We start from the raw sequence: 22,164 nt of genomic DNA, 5'->3' as shown, positions 1-22,164 counted from the left end.
AAGCATTTTTTCATGGACTATAGATAGCTTTAATTTCTTCCTCTGAAAACTGCCTGTTCTTATCCTTTGACCATTTGTCAACTGGAGAATGACTTGCAATAACCTGAATACAAACTACTTAGCACAGTGTGTAAATGTTGACTATAGTTATTGGGTTCTAGATTGCATAAAATATCAAAGGTCATGACAGGAATGGTTTTCTAAGAACGATACTTTCAACTGCATTGCTGTGATTTGACTTCAGATAAAAACCCATTACGTTGTTTACCCTTCTGATTTTTCTTATATTATGAAATTTTAGAGACCATCGTATCAGAAATATAATTATAGAAGTGAATTCTCTTTTAATTAGGTGACTATACTCTTAAATACATGCTGTCATGTGAAATTTTTGTAAAATACTGTGAAATGCTAGTAGAGAGGTCACTTCTCTATTGAGTTATTAAAATGAATGTGGTGACGGTTTTCAAAAAATTGTAATAATGAAGTGCTTTTTGCCTTAACATGTAAAATTCTTATGATTTAATAAGAGGCTTGGGCACCGCCCCCCACCCCTTCAGCCAGAGCTGTGATCTTTTGTAACTGTGAAGAACTTATGTTGAAAAAAAGCAATGAATGATTACTTTTAAATTGACTACACTGATATCATTCATCTAAAAAAGTTTTGTATTTATGAATTGGTCCACTAAGAGATAGCAAAATTATTTAAAACTATTCAAAATTCAGTGGGTTATAGTTTCCTCTAACCTCACCTAAAGGGAAAGACTTCAGTTTCACTATTTATAACTTCCCTGTAACATAAGTTACCAAGTGGTTCAAATAATAATTAAGTAATCAAAACCTAAACATTCTAAGGTACTACAGAAGACATGCCTCTTAGATTCTTTTTGTTTGTTTTTGCCAGGCAATGTGGTTAAGTGACTTGCCCCGGGTCACACAGCTAGTAAGTGTCATGTGTCTGAGGTCAAATTTGATCTCAGGTCCTCCTGACTCCAGGGCCAGTGCTCTATCCACTGCGCCACCTAGCTGCCCCCTTAAATTCCTTAATCTTTGAGAACTATAAAAAGCCTGGTATATAGTAAGCACTATATAAATTAGTTATTGTTACTTCTTTACTTTACTGTAAATACTCCGTATTGGATAACTCTATACTGCATTTTAGATGTCACTGAATGTGATTAGTAAAATAACAAAGGAGATAAGATGAATGATTTTCCCTGTAACATAATTTTAAAATCCATTCTATTGAACTGTTGAATGAAATCTGAGAAAAGCTGTTGGGGCAAGATACTTCCCCTTTTGATCTCAATGATGTTAAAATACAAATATATCAGTCATACGTGGCAGGTGAAAGAAATGACTTAGGAAACAAAGGTTCGAGCATCTAAGCACATTGATTTAGTAAGTAATGCATGTCGATTGCATTACAAATTGGGACTAGGCCTCCTCAGCTTGGCACTGGACCCCAAATATAACAGAAGACAGATTATTATGTGTTAAGAGATAATAATAAGCAGGATATAAAAGTAGGTAATTTGATTTCTAATTGGAAGAAAAATTGGGGGCTTTCCAAGAAAAAGAAGTGTCCTGCTCCCTTCAAGTATCTATAAACAATCAAACGAACATGGAAACAACTGATTGATCAGTACAGGGCCAGTGTTCAGATAAAGCAAATAGTTTGCTTGAGATGTGTAATTTTTTAAAAATTTATTTAATATTTTATTTTTCCCTAGTTACATTAAAAACAATTTTTAACATTCATTTTTAAAACTTTTGAGTTTCAAATTCTCTCCCTTCCTCCCACCCCCACCTCTCCTCATCAAGAGGGCAAGCAATTTGACATAGATTACACATGTCATCATGCAAAACATTTCCATATTAGTCATGTTATGAAAGAAAACATAGACCAAAACAAACAAACCCCGAAACCCTCAAGAAAAAATAAAGTTAAAAAAGTATGCTTCAGTCTGTATTCAGTCACTATTGGTCTTTTGTCTGGGGATGGACAGCATTTTTCATTATAAGTCCTTGAGTTGTCTTGGATCATTTGGATCATTTTTTTGCTGTGAACAGCTAAGTCATTCACAGCTGGTCATGAGATAATTGTGAGAAAATTTGCATCAATCTTTGGAGCTGACTGAGTTTCTAATCAGCATAGCCTAGGTTCTTAGTTAAGGGACTTTCTAAACCACAGGTAGAGGTGATTCAGCTGCCCAGCCAGGCAGGGCTAGTTTCAAACAATGCAATAAAGTTTTCTCACAACTCTCATAACTGAAAAAGTTTTCTCACAAGACAAAAGTTGGCCTAGACCTCTAATTAAATAGAAAGGGAACTGAGCCAGCTCCAGAATTGAGTTACAAGACGGAGTCAGAGTGGTTCACTCAATTTCCCACAATTCCTTCATATATGATGTGACAAAATGTTTGAAAAGTAAAGTATTAAATATGATATATTTTTTTATAAATTAGAAGATAGTAATAATGATAAATGACTTACCGTTAGGAAAAAGGATAGCTAAATCCTTTTGAGAGATCTTTGTCTATTGTGTTCCTTAAGATTTCCTACTTGAACTAGGTCATAAGTTCTTACCAACCCCACTGATAGCATGTTGTGAAACTCTAAAGTGCTGCAGTTTAAGAAACTAGGACCTCTCCCAGCCAAAGTGAAAAAATGTACAAGTTAAGCTGTAAATAATGAGTTTTGTTTGAGATTATTTAGAAAATCATGAAAATTGTATATGTTACTAAATAGGATGTAACTTAAACAGATATTCTTGTGATTGGCAACTTATAGTTGCCACAGTTTTCTGGGCGGAGGGGTTCAGTAGACTATTAAGAATTCACTATATTTGTAAACTTATCCAACATTTAACCAACTTGCCATTCCGGCCATTTCTTGTAGTAATCTCCTCCACCTTATATCCCATTTTAACATCTATGTGTTCTTCTTGGCAAGTTGTCCTCTAAAACTCACCTGAAGTAGCCAGATATACCTCCCCTTCCTTTATTCCATCTACATGGCAGACTAACAGAGGAGTTCTATTATCTAAATGGGAAATTCTATATCTGAATATTAAAACTTATCATTTACCACGATGAATATTTTCCCCCTTCCAACAATTATATTGCTCATAGGAAACTTTCTCTCTTAATAGTTACGGTAGGATTTTTAACCATTATTATTGATGATGATTGGCACTTTAACACAATAATTCTATCAGGCCTAACATATGCTTCATGAAGTTTTGCTATTTCAGTTACATCTTGTGGGACTTGAATTTGATATAGTTCTGAGGTTTTTTTTATTTCAGGTATATTTGTAAACACAAAGCCAATAATTCACCATTCAAGGGGCCACCATTTGCTGCAATCTGAGGACTGCTATAGGTAGATATTTGCTCTGGGGAGACAGCTGGGGGAATAACCTTGTGAAGCTTTGTGAAGGTAAGATCATCTTGACTTGGTTTCCCATCAAGCAACTTCTTTCTCAAGAGGAAGTTTTCCCATCTAAATAATTTTGAGCCTGGCTTGGATACTCGGTGAATAATGTGGAATTTTAATTGGCTGTTAACTATCTCTTCTGCCTGGAATAAAAACAGAGCTAAGGGAGTTTTCCCCTTGTTATGGCTTCTCTATAGCGTCATAACCATGTCCCTCCTTTTCCTTTCATGGCAAATTTTTTATAATAAAGCCTTAAAAAATCTGAAGTGTGTGTACAAATTAAAGCACTTCTGATTATAAAATGGAATCACATTCTAAAGGTTTAGAACACACAATTATTAATATTGAAATGTTTGAGTTACCTTAACAGAATATAAATATAAAATATCTGCCTTGATTTTCCTCTAGCTTATAGTTTTATTTGTGTATATAAAATAGGAATAAGTGGTTGTTGTCTTTCGTTCTTGAAGAAGACCAAAATGATATCACTGTGTTGGAGTCAAGGTACGGTGTATCTGACTGTTGCTGATCAGACCAATAAAAGCTACCACAGGTCAGACACAAATAACCCATACGAACATTTGGAATCGATTGCAATTTTATTCATGTATATAATATAAAAATAACATTCCCATAAGGGAGGAATTAGGAGATGTGACAATTTTCAAAATTGCTTTCATTTTACATACAAAATTGCATTGATAATTGTGAAGAAGGTGAAATTATTTTCCTATTTGAAAAATCAATCTGATAATTTTAAGAGAAATACAGACTCATTTTAGTTTTTTTGTTTTTGTTTTTGGCTAGGCAATGGGGTTAAGTGACTTGCCCAGGGTCACATAGCTAGTAAGTGTCAAGTGTCTGAGGCAAGATTTGAACTCAGGTCCTCCTGACTCCAAGGCTGACGCTCTATCCACTGCGCCACCTCGCTGCACCAGGCTCATTTTAGAAAGAAAAAGTCATTTTCCAATTCAGAACCTCATGAGGTAACAACTGAAATTCTCTGACATTTCAGGTGAATCATGTGTTCTTAATTTGATGTTCTTATAGCTCTATTAATAAAATCAGAATCATAAGGCTTGAGCTAGAAGGTTGTTTTGATGGTGTGCTTGGGCATTTGGCCCTAAGATCATGTCTCTGGAAGTCTCCCAATTTATCAATAGAGAAATTTTTCCCTTGTTGCAGAATACATTCTCTTATCAGAACAGATAGAGGGGTGCCTGGCCCAAGGATTTTTGTCTCTGGCTGGCCCAAGGACTCTCTTGGCACCATGCCTCTGACAACTCCCTCGATATCTGGTATACTCCCTACACTTTCCCATCCATAGCTCCCAAAAAATCCCCTAGATTACCTAATTGGCATCCATAGCATTCCTTTCCCATATAAGCCCCAGCACCATCCTAATTCTCTCGCAGGTTCCCATAAGAACCCTTGCCTGCTTTTGCTAAAGTGTTACAATAAACTTTTTGCCACTTGACTATGAGAAGGCTCGAGTGTGTGAATTCATTCCAGGCAACACTGCCTTGGCATTCTTGGGGTGCCAGCATCCCCAAAACCTTGTTAGTATTAAATTATATTGAGTTTGTATCAAGTCTTCCTATAGGCTCTTGAAACCTGAGAAGCAGAAGAAAAAGCCCCTTCAGAGCAGTCCTGAGAACGTGGCTTGTTCTAGAAATGTATATTATTGCTTTCTACATCTGAGAATTTCAAAGTACGCTGAAAGAACTCTACAATGGGGGCTGCAATACAGATTGGAACTTTGAACTTTTTCATCTACATCAAGAATTTCCAGTGAACTGGTGGAACTTGACATAGGACTTTGCCAGCATTCTTATTTCTCTTTTTCCTCATGTGCCTCTGTACCAGAGGGAATTGCCCCCTAAAAGACTTTGTCAATATGCTAGTTATAGATAAAGGTAAATGAAATCTTATAACTAAGATTTAGCCTGATGGTTTTGAGGCCATCATGACAGTTTTCTTCTTGTGGGAAACTCAGACATTTGTTTGCTATAGCTGCTTTTGTAGCCAAAATGCTTAGACTCTTGAGTGCACTGCTCCCACATGAAACCTGCTCCTTGCTGGCATACTTGGATACACTACTGTTACATGTGAAAACAATATGTCCAAGAATGTTTCTAATTCCTAATGTTAAGGAAAGACAGCTCCTAGAAACCTTGGAGCCTGGTGGCATAAACAAAATCCTTCTTTGAAACATCCAATGTTATCTCCTCCCTCCTCGTAGAAGTTAATTCTTTAACAGAAATAGGTTCACCTAGTTTATGATGGGATCTCTTTTCCTGGTTCTCTTATATGTTTTCCTGATTGGGAGGCAGAGGGGATACCTAACCCGCTAGCCTCATAGTTCTTTTCTGACCCTGTATAAAGGATTGTATGTAGTTATTGCTTTCTATGGTTCATGATGTTTCTGTGAATCTCCCCCCTCAGCCTGATTACATATATCTATACAGTTTCCCCATTGCTAATTTAATTGCAATGAATGTTGATTATTTGATCATTCCTAATTATATTAATTTGGTTTATAGATGGTGATTCATTGGAAACATGTTTCCAAAGAATCAAAGGGGGAGAATGTAAAATGTGAAAATTGATATTCCATGATTAAATATTCATTGAGACTTGTATCTAATCAATCTCTCTAATCAGAATCAATATTTGTGAATCAAAATCAGAGTTGATTGGATAGGCCTTGTTAGATAGATTTAAACTAGCTCCTCTTAGTAAAATTTGTAAGAGTTTAACTTCCCTATTCTTATGGGCTGAAGTCCAACCACAAAAATTCTAAGTCACAAACTTTGCTGACTATGTGGTTTTCCAGAGGCTTTGTTTACCCTACTGCCAGAGTTATGGAAATTACTGTCTTTGACTCAGACTAATTGTAACCCAAGCTCCACCCCTACTCTCTGCTTCTGATGTAATTTGCATTATGGTCTATTTATTGCACCCTACGTAATGTTTATACCACTTCTGCATTTTCAATATTATAGAAGAGCTACTCTGCCTGTCAGTTTTTGGCTACTGAGGAGCCATGGATCCCATTCATTAGCAAGTGCTAGCTTTGCTAATAAATTGATCATGCTTGGAACTCTGCACCTCAGTTTCTCTTAATTGAAGATTTCTATTGGGACACTGGATGTGGGGTAAGTAAAGAATGACTGAAAAAAAAGGGCAGCTAGGTGGATAGAGCGTCAGCCTTGGAGTCAGGAGGACCTGAGTTCAAATCTTGCCTCAGACACTTGACACTTACTAGCTGTGTGACCCTGGGCAAGTCACTTAACCCCACTGCCTAGCCAAGGGAAAAAAATGACTCTGAAGTTACGATCATGGGTGAGAGGAAAAATGGCAGTTCCCTCAAGAAAGACAGGAAAGTCCAGAGAAGGGATAAGTTTAGGCATGGGGTAGGGGGGAAATTATGAATTAAGTTTTGGACATATGAGTTTAAGATGCCTATGGACACTTATGAGATACTATCTAGCAGGCAGATGGCAATGCATGGCTGTCTCAGAAGAAAGACTGAAACTGGATATTAGATTTAGGAATCATCTGATTAGAGATCATACGAAAATAGGTTCTTCAAGAAAGAAAATATATGAGACGCCACCTATACTAAGAAAGGAAGAGATAAATGATGATCTAACAAAGGAATATGAGAAGTAGACAGATATGAAAGAATAGTGCCATGAGAGCCAAGGGAGGAGAGGGTGGTCAAAAAGTTTCAGGAGTCAAGAAGGATATGAGAAAACATCAGATTTGCTGTCAGAGTCTGGTATCACCAGAGAGAAAGATTTCTGAAGAGTGGTAGGATGAGAAATCAGTTTGAAGGATTTAGAAGTGAGATTATATGGACCTCTGGTTGATAATCCCTGATCTAGAATATTAAATTCAGTTCTGGGTACCACTTTTTTTTTGTGTGTGTGAGGCAATCGGGATTAAGTGACTTGCCCAAGGTCACACAGCTAGAAAGTGTCAAGAGTCTGAGGCCATGGGTACCACATTTAAAAAAATTAATTAATTTCTTTTTAGTTTTCAATATTCACTTCTATAAGCTTTTGAGTTTTAAATTTTCTCCCTCTCCCTCTTCACCTCCCTCCCCAAGATGGCGTGCAATCTGATATAGGCTTTACATATACATTCCTGTTAAACATATTTTCATATTAATCATGTTGTGAAGAAGAATTAGAACCAATGGGAGAAACCACAAGAAAGAGGAAACAAAACAGTAGAAAGAAAAAAAAATGCAAATAGTACATTTCGATTTGCATTCATTCTCCATAGTTTTTTCTCTGGATATGGATAGCATTTTCCATCATGAGCCTTTTGTAGATGTCTTAGATCCTTGCATTGCTGAGAACAGCTAAGTCTATCAAAGTTAGTCATCACACAGTGTGGCTGTTACTGTGTACAGTGTTCTCCTGGTTCTGCTCACTTCACTCAGTATTAGTTCATGCAAGTCTTTTCAGGTTTTTCTGAAGACTGCCTGCTCATCATTTCTTACAGCACAATAGTATTCCATTATGTTCATATACCACAACTTATTCAGCCATTCCCCAATTGATGGGCATCCCCTCAATTTCCAATTCTTTGCTACCACATATAGAGCTGCTATAAATATTTTTGTACTTGTGGGTCCTTTTCCGATTTTTATGATCTCTCCGGGACACAGGCCTAGAAGTGCTATTGCTGGGTCAAAGGGTATGCACATTTTTATAGCCCTTTGGGCATAGTTCCAAATTGCTCTCCAAAATGTTTGGATCATTTTACAACTTCACCAACAATGTATTAGTGTTCCAATTTTACCACATCTTCTCCAACATTTATCATTTTCCTGTTTTGTCATGTTAACCAATCTGATAGGTGTGATGTGGTATCTCAGAGTCATTTTGATTTGCATTACTCTAATCAATAGTGAATTAGAGCATTTTTTTATGACTATAAATAGCTTTAATTTCTTCATCTGAAAACTGCCTGTTTATATCCTTTGACCATTTATCAACTGGGGAATGACTTGTATTCTTATAAATTTGACTTAGTTCTCTATATATTTTAGAAATAAGGCCTTTATCAGAGATACTGGCTGTAAAAATTCTTTCCCAGTTTTCTGCTTCCCTCCTAATCTTGGTTGTGGGTACCACATTTTAGCAAAGATATTGACAAGCTAAAACTTTCAGGAAGGTGAAGGGGCTGAAGTCCATGCTATATAGGAAGATGGAAGGAACTACTGATGCTGAATCTTGGAGAAAAGGTTTAAGTCAGGGATAATAACAGATTCCAAGTGACTGGTTACTGCTCTGAGCCTCCACTTCAGGAAATCGGCCTGCTATAGGCACTTCAAACTTGCCTCCTGCTCCTGACTCACATCTTCTTCCTCCCCTCCTCCACTCCAAATAGAATGGATACACATCCACTCGCCTTTCATCCCTTTTATGTTTTATCGTCCCCCATTAGCATGTAAGGGTAGGGACTGTCTTTTTGCTTCTCCGTGCATTTACAGCCCTTAGCAGGGATCAGCATAGAGCTTGTCACATAGTAAGCGCTTTAGGCATCTTTCTCAATATCTGTCATATGTGATTAGTCTTATTCTATTTAGTTTCAGAATGCTAACAACCAACACAAGTTGCAGAAAGGCATACTGAGACTTAATATAATTGCCAACAAAAGTGAAAGGTTACCTCATAAAGCAATGAGCTCTCCCACACTAGAGTTCCATTGCTCAAGAGGATTTCTGTTCAATCATGGGTTGGACTAGATCTAAGATCTTTTCTAACTCCTGAGATTCTGTGAACTTTCCTTATCAGTTAATGGATTGAAACTGCATTTAAAGCTTTCACAGTTTGGCTCTACTCTACCATTCCAGACTTCATATATATTATTCCCCTTCACACACTGTACCTTCCAGCTAAAATGTACTCACAGTGCTTTCTATTTTTATGCCTTTGCCCAGCCTCTGCCCAGTGTTCCTGGGCCATACCTCCCTCCAAGCTTTGCTCAAGAGCTATCTCCTACACAAGGACCTTCTTGATCTCCCCCTAAATTATCTTGAGTTTACTTTGTATTTTGTTCTACTTAAATATTGTTGGCCCTCGATAGAACATAAGCTCCTTTGGGGCAGGAAGTTTAGTTTTTCACTCCATGCCTTTTGATTGTACTCTGTGAACCACTCTTGAGCTCCCCACCACCTAAGAAAGGCCTAAAACCTGGATTGGCCAATCAGGAGAAAGACATTTTTTTTTGGCCCACTCTTAGTTTAACCTACCATACTGCCTTGTGTGCTCTGGCATAACAGACATGCTTTGCTTTGCTCTCTGAGTGAGCCCAAAATGCCCCTTCCTATGTCAGCAACTACAGCGCCAGATGAAGCTGACCAAGAACATTCTGCTGTTTATGACTACCAAGGACAAAGCGCCTTGAACGGGACACTAGCTTGAATAATGGGACTTTTTTTATCTTGCTATTTTATGGACACATGTTATGTTATGATATATATGGATACACACACACATACACATATAGTCATGTTAATGATAAAAGTAACACAAACATCTGGATCTACAATTTCAATTGATACTTTCACACTTCTTTTATCTTACTGTATATACAATCTATCCTATTAAGAAATTCCTTTCTCATGATGTTATGGTTAACACATGGAGACTATAATTTTGGTTGACACAGGCACCCTGAGTTGAGATTGCTCTAAATGTATAAAGGGGCTCCTTCAGCTTGTTTATTCTGAGTTCAGAATTATTTTCTGACTCCCATGCATACATGATTCTTTGCCTTAATGAGAATAAATAAGCACATTATAGCACATGTACAGCCTGATTGTTTGTTCCTTGGTCAAACCTTTGGAAAGGTGAACCCCATTCTGTTTGTTCTTAGTGCAAACCTTCGGTTAAGGGGAAAACTGATTGTTTCTTTGGACCAAACCAAATGGTTGACAACTCCATGCCCGGAATGCTCTCCCTTCAAGTCCCAGCTAAGATCCTACCTTCTACAAGAACCCTTTTCCAGTGCCTCTTAATGCAAGTGCCTTCATCTACCCTGCAAACATTCTGTTCGTACATAGCTGTTTACACGTTGTCTCCCCTATTCCACTGTGAGCTCCTTGAGGGCAGGGACCTTCTTTGTTGTTTCTTTGGGTCTCGGTTGCTTAGTACAGCGCCAGGTATGTAGGAGGCGTTTAATTAGTGCTTGTTCTTTGATGTTGCGGTTGGAACCTCAGCACCTGGCACGTAGGTGGCGGTAATTAAGTGCATTTTAATTAACACTGGCTGCCTGTCTGAGCCTGACCCCGGGGAGTGAAGGAGCTCGGCTGAGGTTGGGGGTTGGCCTGGATGCCAAACCCAGGCTTTGCCCCGCCCCCGCACGTGAGACTCAGTTTCCTCATATGCAAAACGGCGATAACAACCCCTGCAGAGGGTGCAATCTGACAGGGCGCTGCTCAGACACCAGCCCCATCGTGGAGAGGCTCAGGCCGGGCCCGGCTGCTCCCAGTGGGACCGTGGGCTGGTCACGCCCCCTCTCTAGGATTCAGTTTCCTCCATTGTAAAACAAGGGTGGGAGGAGTCAGTGTTGGACTCAGTTACCTCGAAACACCTCCTGGTTGCAGGTGATCCGAACTTGCAGCGCCCGAGGCCAGATGACACTGATCAATCCTGGCCGCCCAGTCCTGACTGGACTGAGTGGTCTGCGCTTGCGCCCTTGTCAGTCAGCTGCGAGACTCTTAGACCTGAGAAAGAGGTTCCTAGAGGGGCAGGTTACGTCATCTCTGAGGGGCGGGACCACACGAGGGTAAGATCCTATTTTTTCATTGGTCGCTTTCCAGGGATGTTTCTCTAGCCTGGGTTTCTAGCACCTGTAGCTCGAACTGGTTCCTTGCCCGTACTAAATATGGCCGCGAAGACTTCACGTTTCTCTCGCGGGACCAAAGTGTGCGCACGCCTCACTAGCATTGTCCAAGCCCATTGGGTAAACCTGGAGTATCGTCAGCGTTGATTGGCTGAAAGAGGCGGAAAGGAAAGCAGCCAGCAAGTTGATTAGTAAGGCCGTTCGCGGGATAGTGTTTGTGGCGCGAAGTCAGGTTTCTTCTAGGTGGAGAAACTGCGGGATTCCTCGGGCTCCCAGCGGACTTTGCAGACGCGGCCCCGCTACAGCCCTCGGGGCGCTGTGGCCACCATGTGGAACAGTAATGGAGGAGCTGGGCGAGAGGCTTTAAGGGAGGGGGCACAGAAGGGGAAAGGGAAATGTACAAAGAGGTGGAGTGGGAGGCTCGTCTAGGTTCCGAGGATAGGGGTGCTGAAGTGGGGGGCTCTCAGGGTAGAGAGGCTTGGCAGCGGTCTGGGGATAATAGGCGGGGGCAGCTGGGGATAGAGGTTCTAAAGGGGTCTGGAGATGGGGTGCTAAGCAGGGGACCAGGTGGGGAGAGAGCCTTGGCCCTAATCTGAGGCTGGGGGATAATGAAGGCGGGGGACGGACACAGGAAGGAGACCAGGTGGGGAGAGATGTCCGGTCCTAATCTGGGGGTGGGAGATCATGAAGGAGGGGACAGACACAGGAAGGGGTGGGTGGGGTGAGAGGCTTGGCCCTAATCTGGGGGTGGGGGATCATGAAGGCGGGGGACGGACACAGGAAGGAGATCAGGTGGGTAGAGATGCCTGGCCCTGATGTGGGGTGGGGGAAGATGGGCCGGGTGTCCACTATGGGATGGAGGATTCTTGACTCCAGCGAGGAAAAGTGATTCTGATGTCTTTGGTCTGCTGTTAATGCCAGGTGGATTTGATGGAGGCTATGGGAACACTTCCTACGTAAGTGGTGGCTACACACAGCCCCCAGGGGGGTTTGGCACTCCTACTGCTTCTCAGGCTGAAAGGAAATCAGTAAGTTGAAAATAAAGATAAACAGTTGGCACTGTTTTATTTACTTCTTCCTAAAGTGACTCCCTGCTTAGAAATGAATACCCATTTGTGATATTTAAGTATAAACAGAATTGACTTGGTAATGTGGGGATGTCTAGGGGATGGGCTGGGCAGGAGAGGATGTGGAGATAAGCTTAATAAATGTTTGTCAAGTCCTCCTTTAATTTGTATTTGTTTCTATGGTTTTATTTCTATTTTTCTTAATTTTTTAGCTCAAATTAATTTTATGTATCATAGAGAATCAATAAGGACAGAAAGGGAGGAATGAACAGAATATTCAGTCGATCAGCACAGACTGTAAATAAAATAGCCAATGATTGACTTTAGGGAGTAGGAAAGGGCTTCCTGATTAGATACTGGAAGTATCAGAGCCTTCCCTTTTTGCTTAGAGCCACAGAAGGGAAAGGGGAACCTAGTGATGGGGTGGGGCCTGTCTCACATAAATTGGATCACTCCTCAACGGTAGCCACAGCTCCCATGGAGTCATCTCTGCAATCTAGCCTTCTCACAGTGGTGCAAGGAGGAAGTACTGTCTCAGGATGAAAAATAGGTCCCATACCTCTCTCTTGTCTTCTACCTCTACTTCTGAGGACTCTCCAGGAATATGGTTTCATTTTTAAAATTAACAAAACAGCTAGTGAATCTTTCCTTGAGTAAGTTGCTGTTCCCCACATTCAAAGGCTCCATCTTCCTTTGAGACTTTCGTGCTTTGGAAGGGATGGATTGTAGATTTTGACCTTTTCTAAAACTAGCTGCTGATTAGACTGCACATAGACGGCTGATTCTGATGTATTCCCTATTTCAGTATTCAGTTTCTTGTAAAGATAGTTTTATTTTTTTGTCATATTATTTACTCATTAGATCCCGTACCTTTAAGTGTCTTCTTGGAAAAAGTTTTCATGACTTCCAGTTGACAGGCTTCTGAGTAGCTTACAAGCTTTTGGCTTCTTTTGTGTCTTAAACCTGAACTACATTTTCCAACCTCCTCCGGGCCCCACTTCATATTAAAGATGCCAGTTATCAAAATACACATAAACTTGGTTTGGTGGTGCTTGTCAGATTCTTTATGTGGATTTTCTACTTCTTCGTTCTCTGCAGTAAATGTTGGCCCATAAGCTACAGTTCCCTTCACAAGGGTCTTTTTGCTTAAGCTCATCACAGAAAGCACAGCAAGGTAACATCATGTGTTCCTTGAAACGTTTCTTGTTGGGCGCACAATAAAGCCAATTCTGTTGGTTCTTTCCTTTAGGAAAACCCTTGAGCCAGCCTCCTATTTAGCCATAGCTTCCTTCTGAATCTGTTTTCTTGGGGAGTGTCAGTATTGACAAGGGTCAGTCCTTCCATTAGAATGGAATTCTTTAATTCTGGTAGAATGTCACTTCCGCTCTGTTGCCTCCTTGGGATATGGAGGGGTTTGGTTTTCTAAATGTAAGTCCTAGCCCGTGTGGCCCCAAATTGACGTGGTCTTGGAAGCAAGAGGGAGCAGGGAGGGGGGCAAGATTCAGTAAAACCTTGGTCTAATTTGATGTCTACCTCCTGGCTCAGTTAGGAAAAAATAAGTATTTGGTATTCCCAAAGCCCTTTTGAGTCGTCTTAGCTAGAATTGAGACGCTTTATGCAGTGGATACTTAAAGAATGTGTGCTTACCTAAATGTGGCTTGGGATCAGTACATTGTCCTCATGATAAGAAACTAGTGCATCCTTTGTAATCTTGTACACAACAATATTGCAAGAAATTTCTCTGTGTGGGCTGAAATAAATTTGGGACTCTTTCTTTTCATCCCCTTACCTCCAAATTATGACGCTTGCCTAGGGTCACTGAGTAAATTAATGGAACCTTAGTTTTCTTGTGCTAAAAACAGATGTAATGAAGATCTCAGAGGCTATGTGAGGTGAAAACCAAACACAAGAGTGTCCTGAGTGGGATCCAACTCCGCACATGTTGTTTCTCTCATAGACAGAGGAGAACTCCAGCTTTCAGTCTGCTCTGTCTTTTTGTTTGTTTTTGTTTGTTTTTGTTTCAGTCTTTCACTGCTGATCCTTAGTATCCAGCTGATCGAGTTTTTCTTTGAGATCCCTGTGGTTGTATGAGGGAGACTGACCGGTGTGTTTTCTTTACAGAGAGCACGAGCCCAGCACATTGTCCCTTGCACCATATCACAGCTCCTTTCTGCCAGCCTGATTGATGAAGTATTTAAGATTGGGGAGATTGAGATTTCACAGGTATGGCAACAACATCTTGGTAGAATCCCTGAATAATGGTTTGTGATTAAAAGGGCATAAGTTTCACCCTGGGACTCAGGAAAATCATTGTCTACCTTTTTACGTAGGTCACTATTGTGGGAATAATCCGGCAAGCAGAGAAGGCGCCGACTAACATTGTTTACAAAATCGATGACATGACGGCTGCGCCGATGGACGTCAGACAGTGGGTGGACACCGACGTAAGTGCGTGGGGATGCATGGGAAAGATCCTTTGGTGTGAGTGAACTTCCACACGGTCTCAGGCTTGTGGAAAGTGCATAGCTTTGCTGGACTCTGCTGCAATCAGACCACATCAGGAGTATTGGGATGCCCCATTTTAGAAAGGACATTGGTAAACTAGAATGTGTCTGCAGGAGGGAGCCCAAGGTTGTGAGGCTACTGAAGATGACTATGATATATCAGAATCAGTTGAAGGAATGAGCTATGCTTAGCCTAAAGAAAAGAAGGCTTTTGGGAAGGGGAAGGATGACAGCCTACTTCAGGTATTTGGAGGGTTATGAAAGAAATTTGCTTTGTTTGGCCCCATGGGCTCCCTTGGGTGGGGAGATAGTGCTATCCCCCTCACTGGAGGTCTTTAAGCAAAGGCTGGATTGTACCCTAGTCACCCAGCCTTGCTTCATGGAGTAGGTGGAGCATGGACCTTGAAGGATGGGAAAACCCCTTCATTCTGGATGAAAGAAGCAGCATGAGCCCACATTGGCCGGGCTGTGGGGAGAGGTAGCCCAGGAAGAGGCACCTGTTCAGTCAGACAGCACCACTGTATTTGTCTCTGGGACCACGTTGCCAGACGGTCTCATTATACCTCATAGGGTCAGTCAAATGTGAAGACTCTGCATGAGAGCCTTTGGAATACCTTTCCTAAAGGTGGATGGGGATAGAATGTGAAGATGAAGGTACACTCTATTAAGTGCCCAGGCTGAGTCCTTCATCAGGCCAAATGTATGTATGCATTCTGCCATGCATAGAGACAGAGTGGCTAGTCACCCATTTAGCGTGAGGTGAGAGGTGCAGGTTAAGCCTAATAACAACCTCTCTTGCCTTTGTTTTCTTGGAGGGGGGGGACCTGTGACTTCATTGGTATAGGGAAGTCCTTGCTGAGGAAATGACCTCTCCTAATGCAGATCCATAACTGTTGTGTGACTTCTGCGCTTTGAGAATTGCCTGTACCACTGAGAGCTTGTAGCAGGGTCACTTGAGTTCAAGTCTTCTCTGCCCACTGCCCCACAGGGACTCTCTTCGCTCTACACCTTTCTCAGTGCCAGTGATTCTACCTTTAGAAATAGACTCATTTCTTTTAAGTCCTCTTTCCTTCTTGCTTAGATTATTGTAACGTCCTCCTGACTAGCCTCCCTGACTCCAGTTCTTCCAATCTATCTTACATTATATTGCCAACCTAACTATTCTTTTGGTCTTATTCCTTTGATCCAAAACTTTATGTGGCTCTCTGCCTACCAAGTAAAGTCCAGACTCCTTTGCATGCCACTGGTGTTGGGAATTCTGCCCACTCTGAAGTGTTATTGGCTGTTGGAGTCTTGAGCTATTTCGACATTCATTCTTAAAGTCTTCTTAAAGTTGAGTCTGAGCTGGACCTTGAGGAGAGAGAACTGAGACCAGGGAAGGGCAGCACCTGACCCAGAGTCCTTAGGAAAGCTAAGAGTGTGACAGGGCTCTTCATTCTAACTTCAAGACCCCCTGTTATGGAAAGAATAGAAATAACCTCTCTTGCCATGCAGCTATGCCTGTTCTTAACTTTCATTTTCCTTACCCATGTTGGTAATTAAACAGACACATTAGCCAATGACCATAGAAAACTCACCGATTGATTTTTGCCTCCCCTACTCTTAGGACACAAGCAGTGAGAATACTGTGGTACCACCAGAAACCTATGTGAAAGTGGCTGGTCATCTCAGGTCTTTCCAGGTAATGTTGGACATAAGTAATAATCATCACTCGTTTATATACCACTTTGCAGTTAACCTAGTGCTTCATTTACAGTGACCCTGGGAGGCAGATAGTACAATTATTACAGGTGATGAAACTGAGGCTCATAATGATGTGAATTGCCCACCATCACATAACCACTACTGTCAGTGTTGGGAATAAATAATAGGTTCTTGAACCCCATCTTCTGGCAAATTATGACTCTTCAGAGTAAAAACATTTACCTTTTATACACACCAAACGTGGTCTGTATTTGTCCCACAGTATTCTGGGCTGTGTCAGAATTGTTAAAACCTGTGAGTTTGAGAACAGTTCATGAAGTGTTACATTTTCTCCTGTCTCTTTTGTAGAAAACAGTTCTCATTTTCCATTTCAGTGAGCACTTAGAAAATAACAGTTGGGTCTAGTGGAAAGAACACATGCGTGGGTTCTGCTCACTTCACATTTAGAAGACCTAAATGCAGGACGGCTAAGTGGTGCAGTGGATAGAGCACTGGCCCTGGAGTCAGGAAGAACAGAATTCAAATCCAACCTCAGACATTTACTAACTGTGTGATGCTGGGCAAGTCACTTAATCCTGATTGCCCCCCCCCCCCCAAAAAAGACCTAAATGCAAATCCCATCTTCAACACTTAGCAGCCATTCGAGCTTGGCCAGGTCTTTTCTTTCCTGAAACTTATTTTCCTCACCTATAAAATGGGAGTAGTATTTATACTACTTGTTTTTAAGGCACTTGTGACAAAAGCACCTTGTAATTATCCTCTATGAATGTGAGATTGGTAGTAGTGATACTTGAAGTCAGTTACTTAAGATCCCTTAAGCTGTGGTATCAAGTCCAGTGTAAAGTAGTCTTGTAGTATTATGTTCCTATAAAAATTAAGGGGGAAGAGGCAGAGGGGTGGGGTCTGTTCTCAGACCTGAAATTCTTAGGTTTCTTTAAGAAGACCAATACTGTCAGTAACAGCAGACCAGCAGTTTAATCTCCCTTCCCCCCTCCCTCAGTTCTATGTTAAAAACCTGCCTGCTTGACATCTAATATTAAGTATTGTTTCAGCCCCTTTCTGTCTCTGCCTGTGAATTGTGAGGATGTCAGCTACCTGGAAATCCAAATAGAAATTTAAGCTGGTCTGGAATATTGTGTCCGTGTCCCCAGAGTCCCCTTGTGCCTGTAAATAAGTACAGAGCTTTGCTGATAGTTATGACAAAATGCTCTTAAAGGAAAACTTCCACAGAGCAGCTATATTTATGAATCTGATGCTTCAGAAGACGCAGACCCCAGATTCTATGTTTAACTTGCAGTCTGTATTAGTGGAAAGAGGATTTACCCCAATGAAATTGGGGAGTACTGGAGACAGAAAGCCCCTAGAAAAGTTCCCAAAGGATGTGTGTAGCTCCTGTGCTCAACTTCCTGGGGAGTCAGAGAAATAAGGCAACCCTGGTCAGACATAGGCCGGGAAGAAGACAGGGGCCAGAGTCCTGAGCTCAGACTGAGGAAGGGGCAGCTAAGTCGTTCATCTCATTGTAGAAAGAGGGTGGATGTGTTCATATACCCTAAGATGAAACTACATCTATTTTGCATAAAAACTGGGTGACACGTGGTCATTAGGGTCCACAATTGGCCTAATCGGATACGGCAGGCTATTAAGGGTTAACTAGACTTTTGGGGGACAGTCTGGAAAATCTGACTACCATTGATTCTTTTTTTTGCAAGGCAGTGGGGTGAAGTGACTTGCCTAGGGTCACACAGCTAGTAAGTGTCAAGCGTCTGAGGTCAGTTTTGAACTCAGGTCTTCCTGAATCCAGGACCAATGCTCTATCCCACTGTGCCATCTAGATGCCCCCTTACCATTGATTCTTAATGTTGCTTTTGTGGTCAATAATTCATCATTCTAGACAACCAGATGCAGGAGAAGCCCAGGCCATCACTGACTTTCATGTTGGCGTCATCCTGCCTTAGAGGCAGCTTGAAGAGAGCTCCTGCTGTGTTCCCTTCTTTGTCCTAAACTGTCTTGTTATTTTAACAGAACAAAAAGAGCTTGGTGGCATTTAAGATTCTTCCTCTAGAGGACATGAATGAGTTTACCATCCATATCCTGGAAACTGTCAATGCCCATATGGTACTAAGCCAATCTGTCAGCCAGGTGAGTACTTCTGGAAGGTAATTCTTTGGTCAGTCAGTCCATCAGTAAGCATTTATTAGGCACCTACTGTGTGCCAGGCACTGTACTACCTGCTAGACATACAGAGAAAGGCAGAAGATAATGTTCTGGAGGAGCTCACAGTCTGATGGGGGAAACAAAATAGAAACATTTATGTGCAAACAAGATAGACATAGGGCAGATCAGTTTTTCTTTCTCTAGGATGTTGGAAATAGGATAAGATTTAGAGCTGAGAGGATATGTGTGTATGGTTTTTTTCTTCTGAACTTAAACACCATAAAAAGAACATTTACCTATATATAGAAGCACACAAAGAGAGGATTCTCTATGTATCCAGGAATCAATTTCATACACTCACTCATCTTACTGTATATTACTTTAAGAACTGAATTGCTAGTCTATGATTCCTTCTGAATTTCTGTGAATTTTTAAAATGTTAGATTGTCCCCCTTTTTTGTATCGCTAGTGCTATCTCTTCCCAATCTTCTCAATTTATAAACTGAGAAGAAGAAATGAGGTGGGCGGGGACCCCTTGTAACGCATTTGCAGAGTTAAGCAAAATGAATCCATGATGTTGACTGCATTCAAAACCTTATGTCTTAATCAAATTACCAGTATCAAAAATGAAGAGGGTGAATGCACCACCAGTGAAGATGAAATTAAAGCAATTATTAGCAGCTGTTTTGCCCAATTATACACCAATAAAATTGACACTCTAAATGAAATGGATGAATTTTTTAAAAATCTAAATAGAATACCTAAATAATCCTGTCTTAGAAAAAGAAATTGAACAAGCCATCAGTGAGCTCCCTAAGAAAAAAAATCCAGGATTAGATGGATTTACAAACAAATTCTACCAAACATTTAAAGAACAATTCCAATACTTTTATAAACTGTTTGAAAAAATAGATAAAGGAGTCCTACCAAATTCCTTTCATGACACTAATATGGTTTTGATACCTAACCTGAGGAGAGCACAAACAGGAAAAGAAAACTATAGACCAATTGCCCTAATGAAAATGGACACAAAAATTTTAAGTAAAATACTAGCAAGGAGATGTATCACAACATTCATATGCAATAACAGGTTGCAGGACTGGTTCAGTATTGGGAAAACTATCAGCTTAATTGACCATATCAAAAACAAAAGCAACAAAAATCATATGATTATATTACTAGATGCATAAAAAGTATCTTGTTTTGTTTTTAATTTTTTTTTTTACGCAATTGGGGTTAAGTGACTTGCCCAGGGTCACACAGCTAGTAAGTGTCAAGTGTTTGGTCTGAGGTTGGATTTGAACTCAGGTCTTTCTGACTTCAGGGCTGGTGCTCTATCCACTGCGCCACCTGGCTGCCCCGCATAAAAAGTTTTTTACAAAATACAACATGTATTCCTATTAAAAACTCTAGAAAGCATAGGAATCACAATGGAGCTTTTCTTAAAATGATAAGTATCTATTTAAAACCAAAAGCATGAATTATCTGTAATAGGGATGAACTAGAAGTCTTTCCATTTAGATCAGAGGTGAAGCACAGATGTCTATTATCACCACTATCATTATTGTACTAGGAATACTAGCTATAGCAATAAGACAAGAAAAAGAAATTGAAGCAGCTTTGTGCAGAGGATATGATAGTGTCCTTAGACAACCCAAGAGAATCGATTAAAAATCTAGTTAACAATGAACAACTATACAGAGTTGCAGGATATAAAGTAGACCCACACAAATCCTCAGCATTTTACTGACAAAATTTGGCTCCAAGAGATGGAAAGAAAAATCCCATTTAAAATAACTGCAGACTGTATAAAATACTTAGGAGTCAACTTGCCAAGACGCACAAGAACTCAGAACACTATTACAAAACACTTTTCACAGAAATAAAGACAGATTTAAACAATTGGAGAAGTACCAATTGCTCATGGACAGGTTGAGCCAATATAAAAATGACAGTACTCTCTAAATTAGTTAATTCAGTGTCATACCAATGAAAATACCAAAGAATTACTTTATAGAGCTAGAAAAAATAATAAATTCATCTGGAGGAGAAAAAAGTCAAGAATATCGAGGGAATCAATGGAAAAAAAAGAGGAAAAAAAGTAGCTTAGTAGTATTAGATTTCAAACTACACTTCAACAAAATAATCTGGTATTGGATAAGAAATAGAGAGGTTGATCAGTGGAATAGACGAGGTGTGCAATATGCTGAACTAAATGACCACAATAACTTAATGTTTGATAAACCCAAAGATCTAAACTGTTGGGTACAAAAAATGAGCTGGGAGGCATGATTAGGGAGCAGTTCTGAAAACGATCTAGATGTTTTAGCAGACTGCACGCTAGATGTGAGTCAGCTGTGGTAGCCAGAAAAGGCAGTACCTTCTAGGACTGTGTAAGTCAGGGCATTGTTTCCAAGAGTAGGGTGGTGACAGTCCCCTGTCCTCTACCCATGTCAGACTCTGTCTGGAGTGCTGTGTTCAGTTCTGGGGGCTAAGCTGTCCATAAGCTGAAGAGTGCCAGAAGAGGGCCACCCAGACAGTGACGTGAAGTGGGGCTATTTAGCCTGGAGACGAGAAGGCTCAGGGGGCGCACGGTGGCTGTCTGAGAGTGTTTGGAAGCCTGTAGTGTGGAGAAGGGCTGGACTTTGGGGGGTGGGGTGGAAGGGACCAAAGGCCAATTTGGGCTGGGCGTCAGGGATGACTTCCCGCCAGTTAGAGCAGCCCAGAAGGGGGTGGGCCGAGTTGGAGGTGGTGGCTTCCTGGGAAGAGGCTGAAAGACCATTGTTGGGTCTGGTACAGTGGGAATTTGTCCAAGATGGGTTGGACTGAATGGGTAGTGAGCTTCCTTCCAATTCTCAGATTCCGTGATTCTTTAATTTGACAGCATACACAACTGGTCATCCAGTTTTGCTTTTTTTTTTTTTTCCGTCCAGTTTTTTCTTGAGGACTTCCACTGAGAAAGAACCCCTTCACTTGTGCATAGCTCTAATTGTTAGGAAGGGCATTACTCGTCACCCCAATCCTAGATTTGCTTCTTTGTAATTTTTGCCTCTTCCTGCTAATTGTGGTCTCTAGGGCCAAGCAGAGTAATCTCCTCTCTTCCGGTCTTTGAAGCATTTGAAGACTGTACTCTCCTGTCCTCTCCTGCCCCACTCCACCCCACCCCAAGTTTCCTGCCTATTCCTCCAGCTCATCCGTGGCCTCATTAAAATGTGGTACCTCTCACCAGACACGTCTTCCGAGAAATAGTCTGAACTCAGCAGAGGGTAGGAGGTCTGTCACCTCCCTAGTCCAGGCAACGACGCTTCCATTAATGCAGCCCAGGGTTTTCTTGGCTTTGTTGGCTCACGCTGAATTTACAATCTGCTAAGCCCTCTCATATCCTTTTTTTTTTTTTTTTTTTTTTTTTTTTTTTTTTTTTTTTTTTTT

General features: G+C 40.8%; 2 protein-coding genes across 3 annotated transcripts in view; one reads left to right on the top strand and one right to left on the bottom strand.

Annotated features, from left to right (window-relative positions):
* Positions 1-11,256, bottom strand: part of LOC114045031 (acid sphingomyelinase-like phosphodiesterase 3b) — a 43,668-nt gene extending 32,412 nt beyond the window's left edge. The window contains exon 1 of one of the 2 annotated variants that reach the window (XM_027864818.1): positions 11,045-11,256. The gene's annotated coding sequence lies outside the window, so the exon portion shown is untranslated. The remainder of the gene's footprint in view (positions 1-11,044) is intronic. The other variant, XM_027864817.1, reaches the window with a different exon arrangement.
* A 221-nt stretch (positions 11,257-11,477) lies between these two features.
* The window catches only part of LOC114045097 (replication protein A 32 kDa subunit-like), a 15,278-nt gene continuing 4,591 nt past the window's right edge, over positions 11,478-22,164 (top strand). Inside the window, exons 1-6 of the mRNA XM_027864953.1 lie at positions 11,478-11,643; positions 12,228-12,334; positions 14,495-14,596; positions 14,704-14,817; positions 16,484-16,558; positions 18,604-18,720. Of these exons, the coding sequence (XP_027720754.1) occupies positions 11,634-11,643; positions 12,228-12,334; positions 14,495-14,596; positions 14,704-14,817; positions 16,484-16,558; positions 18,604-18,720 (525 nt within the window). The 5' untranslated portion in view covers positions 11,478-11,633. The remainder of the gene's footprint in view (positions 11,644-12,227; positions 12,335-14,494; positions 14,597-14,703; positions 14,818-16,483; positions 16,559-18,603; positions 18,721-22,164) is intronic.

The sequence above is a fragment of the Vombatus ursinus genome, unplaced genomic scaffold (assembly GCF_900497805.2).
Source record: "Vombatus ursinus unplaced genomic scaffold, bare-nosed wombat genome assembly UNPS02014777.1, whole genome shotgun sequence".
Taxonomy (NCBI): Eukaryota; Metazoa; Chordata; class Mammalia; order Diprotodontia; family Vombatidae; genus Vombatus; species Vombatus ursinus.
This window is presented reverse-complemented; position numbering and strand designations above follow the sequence as displayed.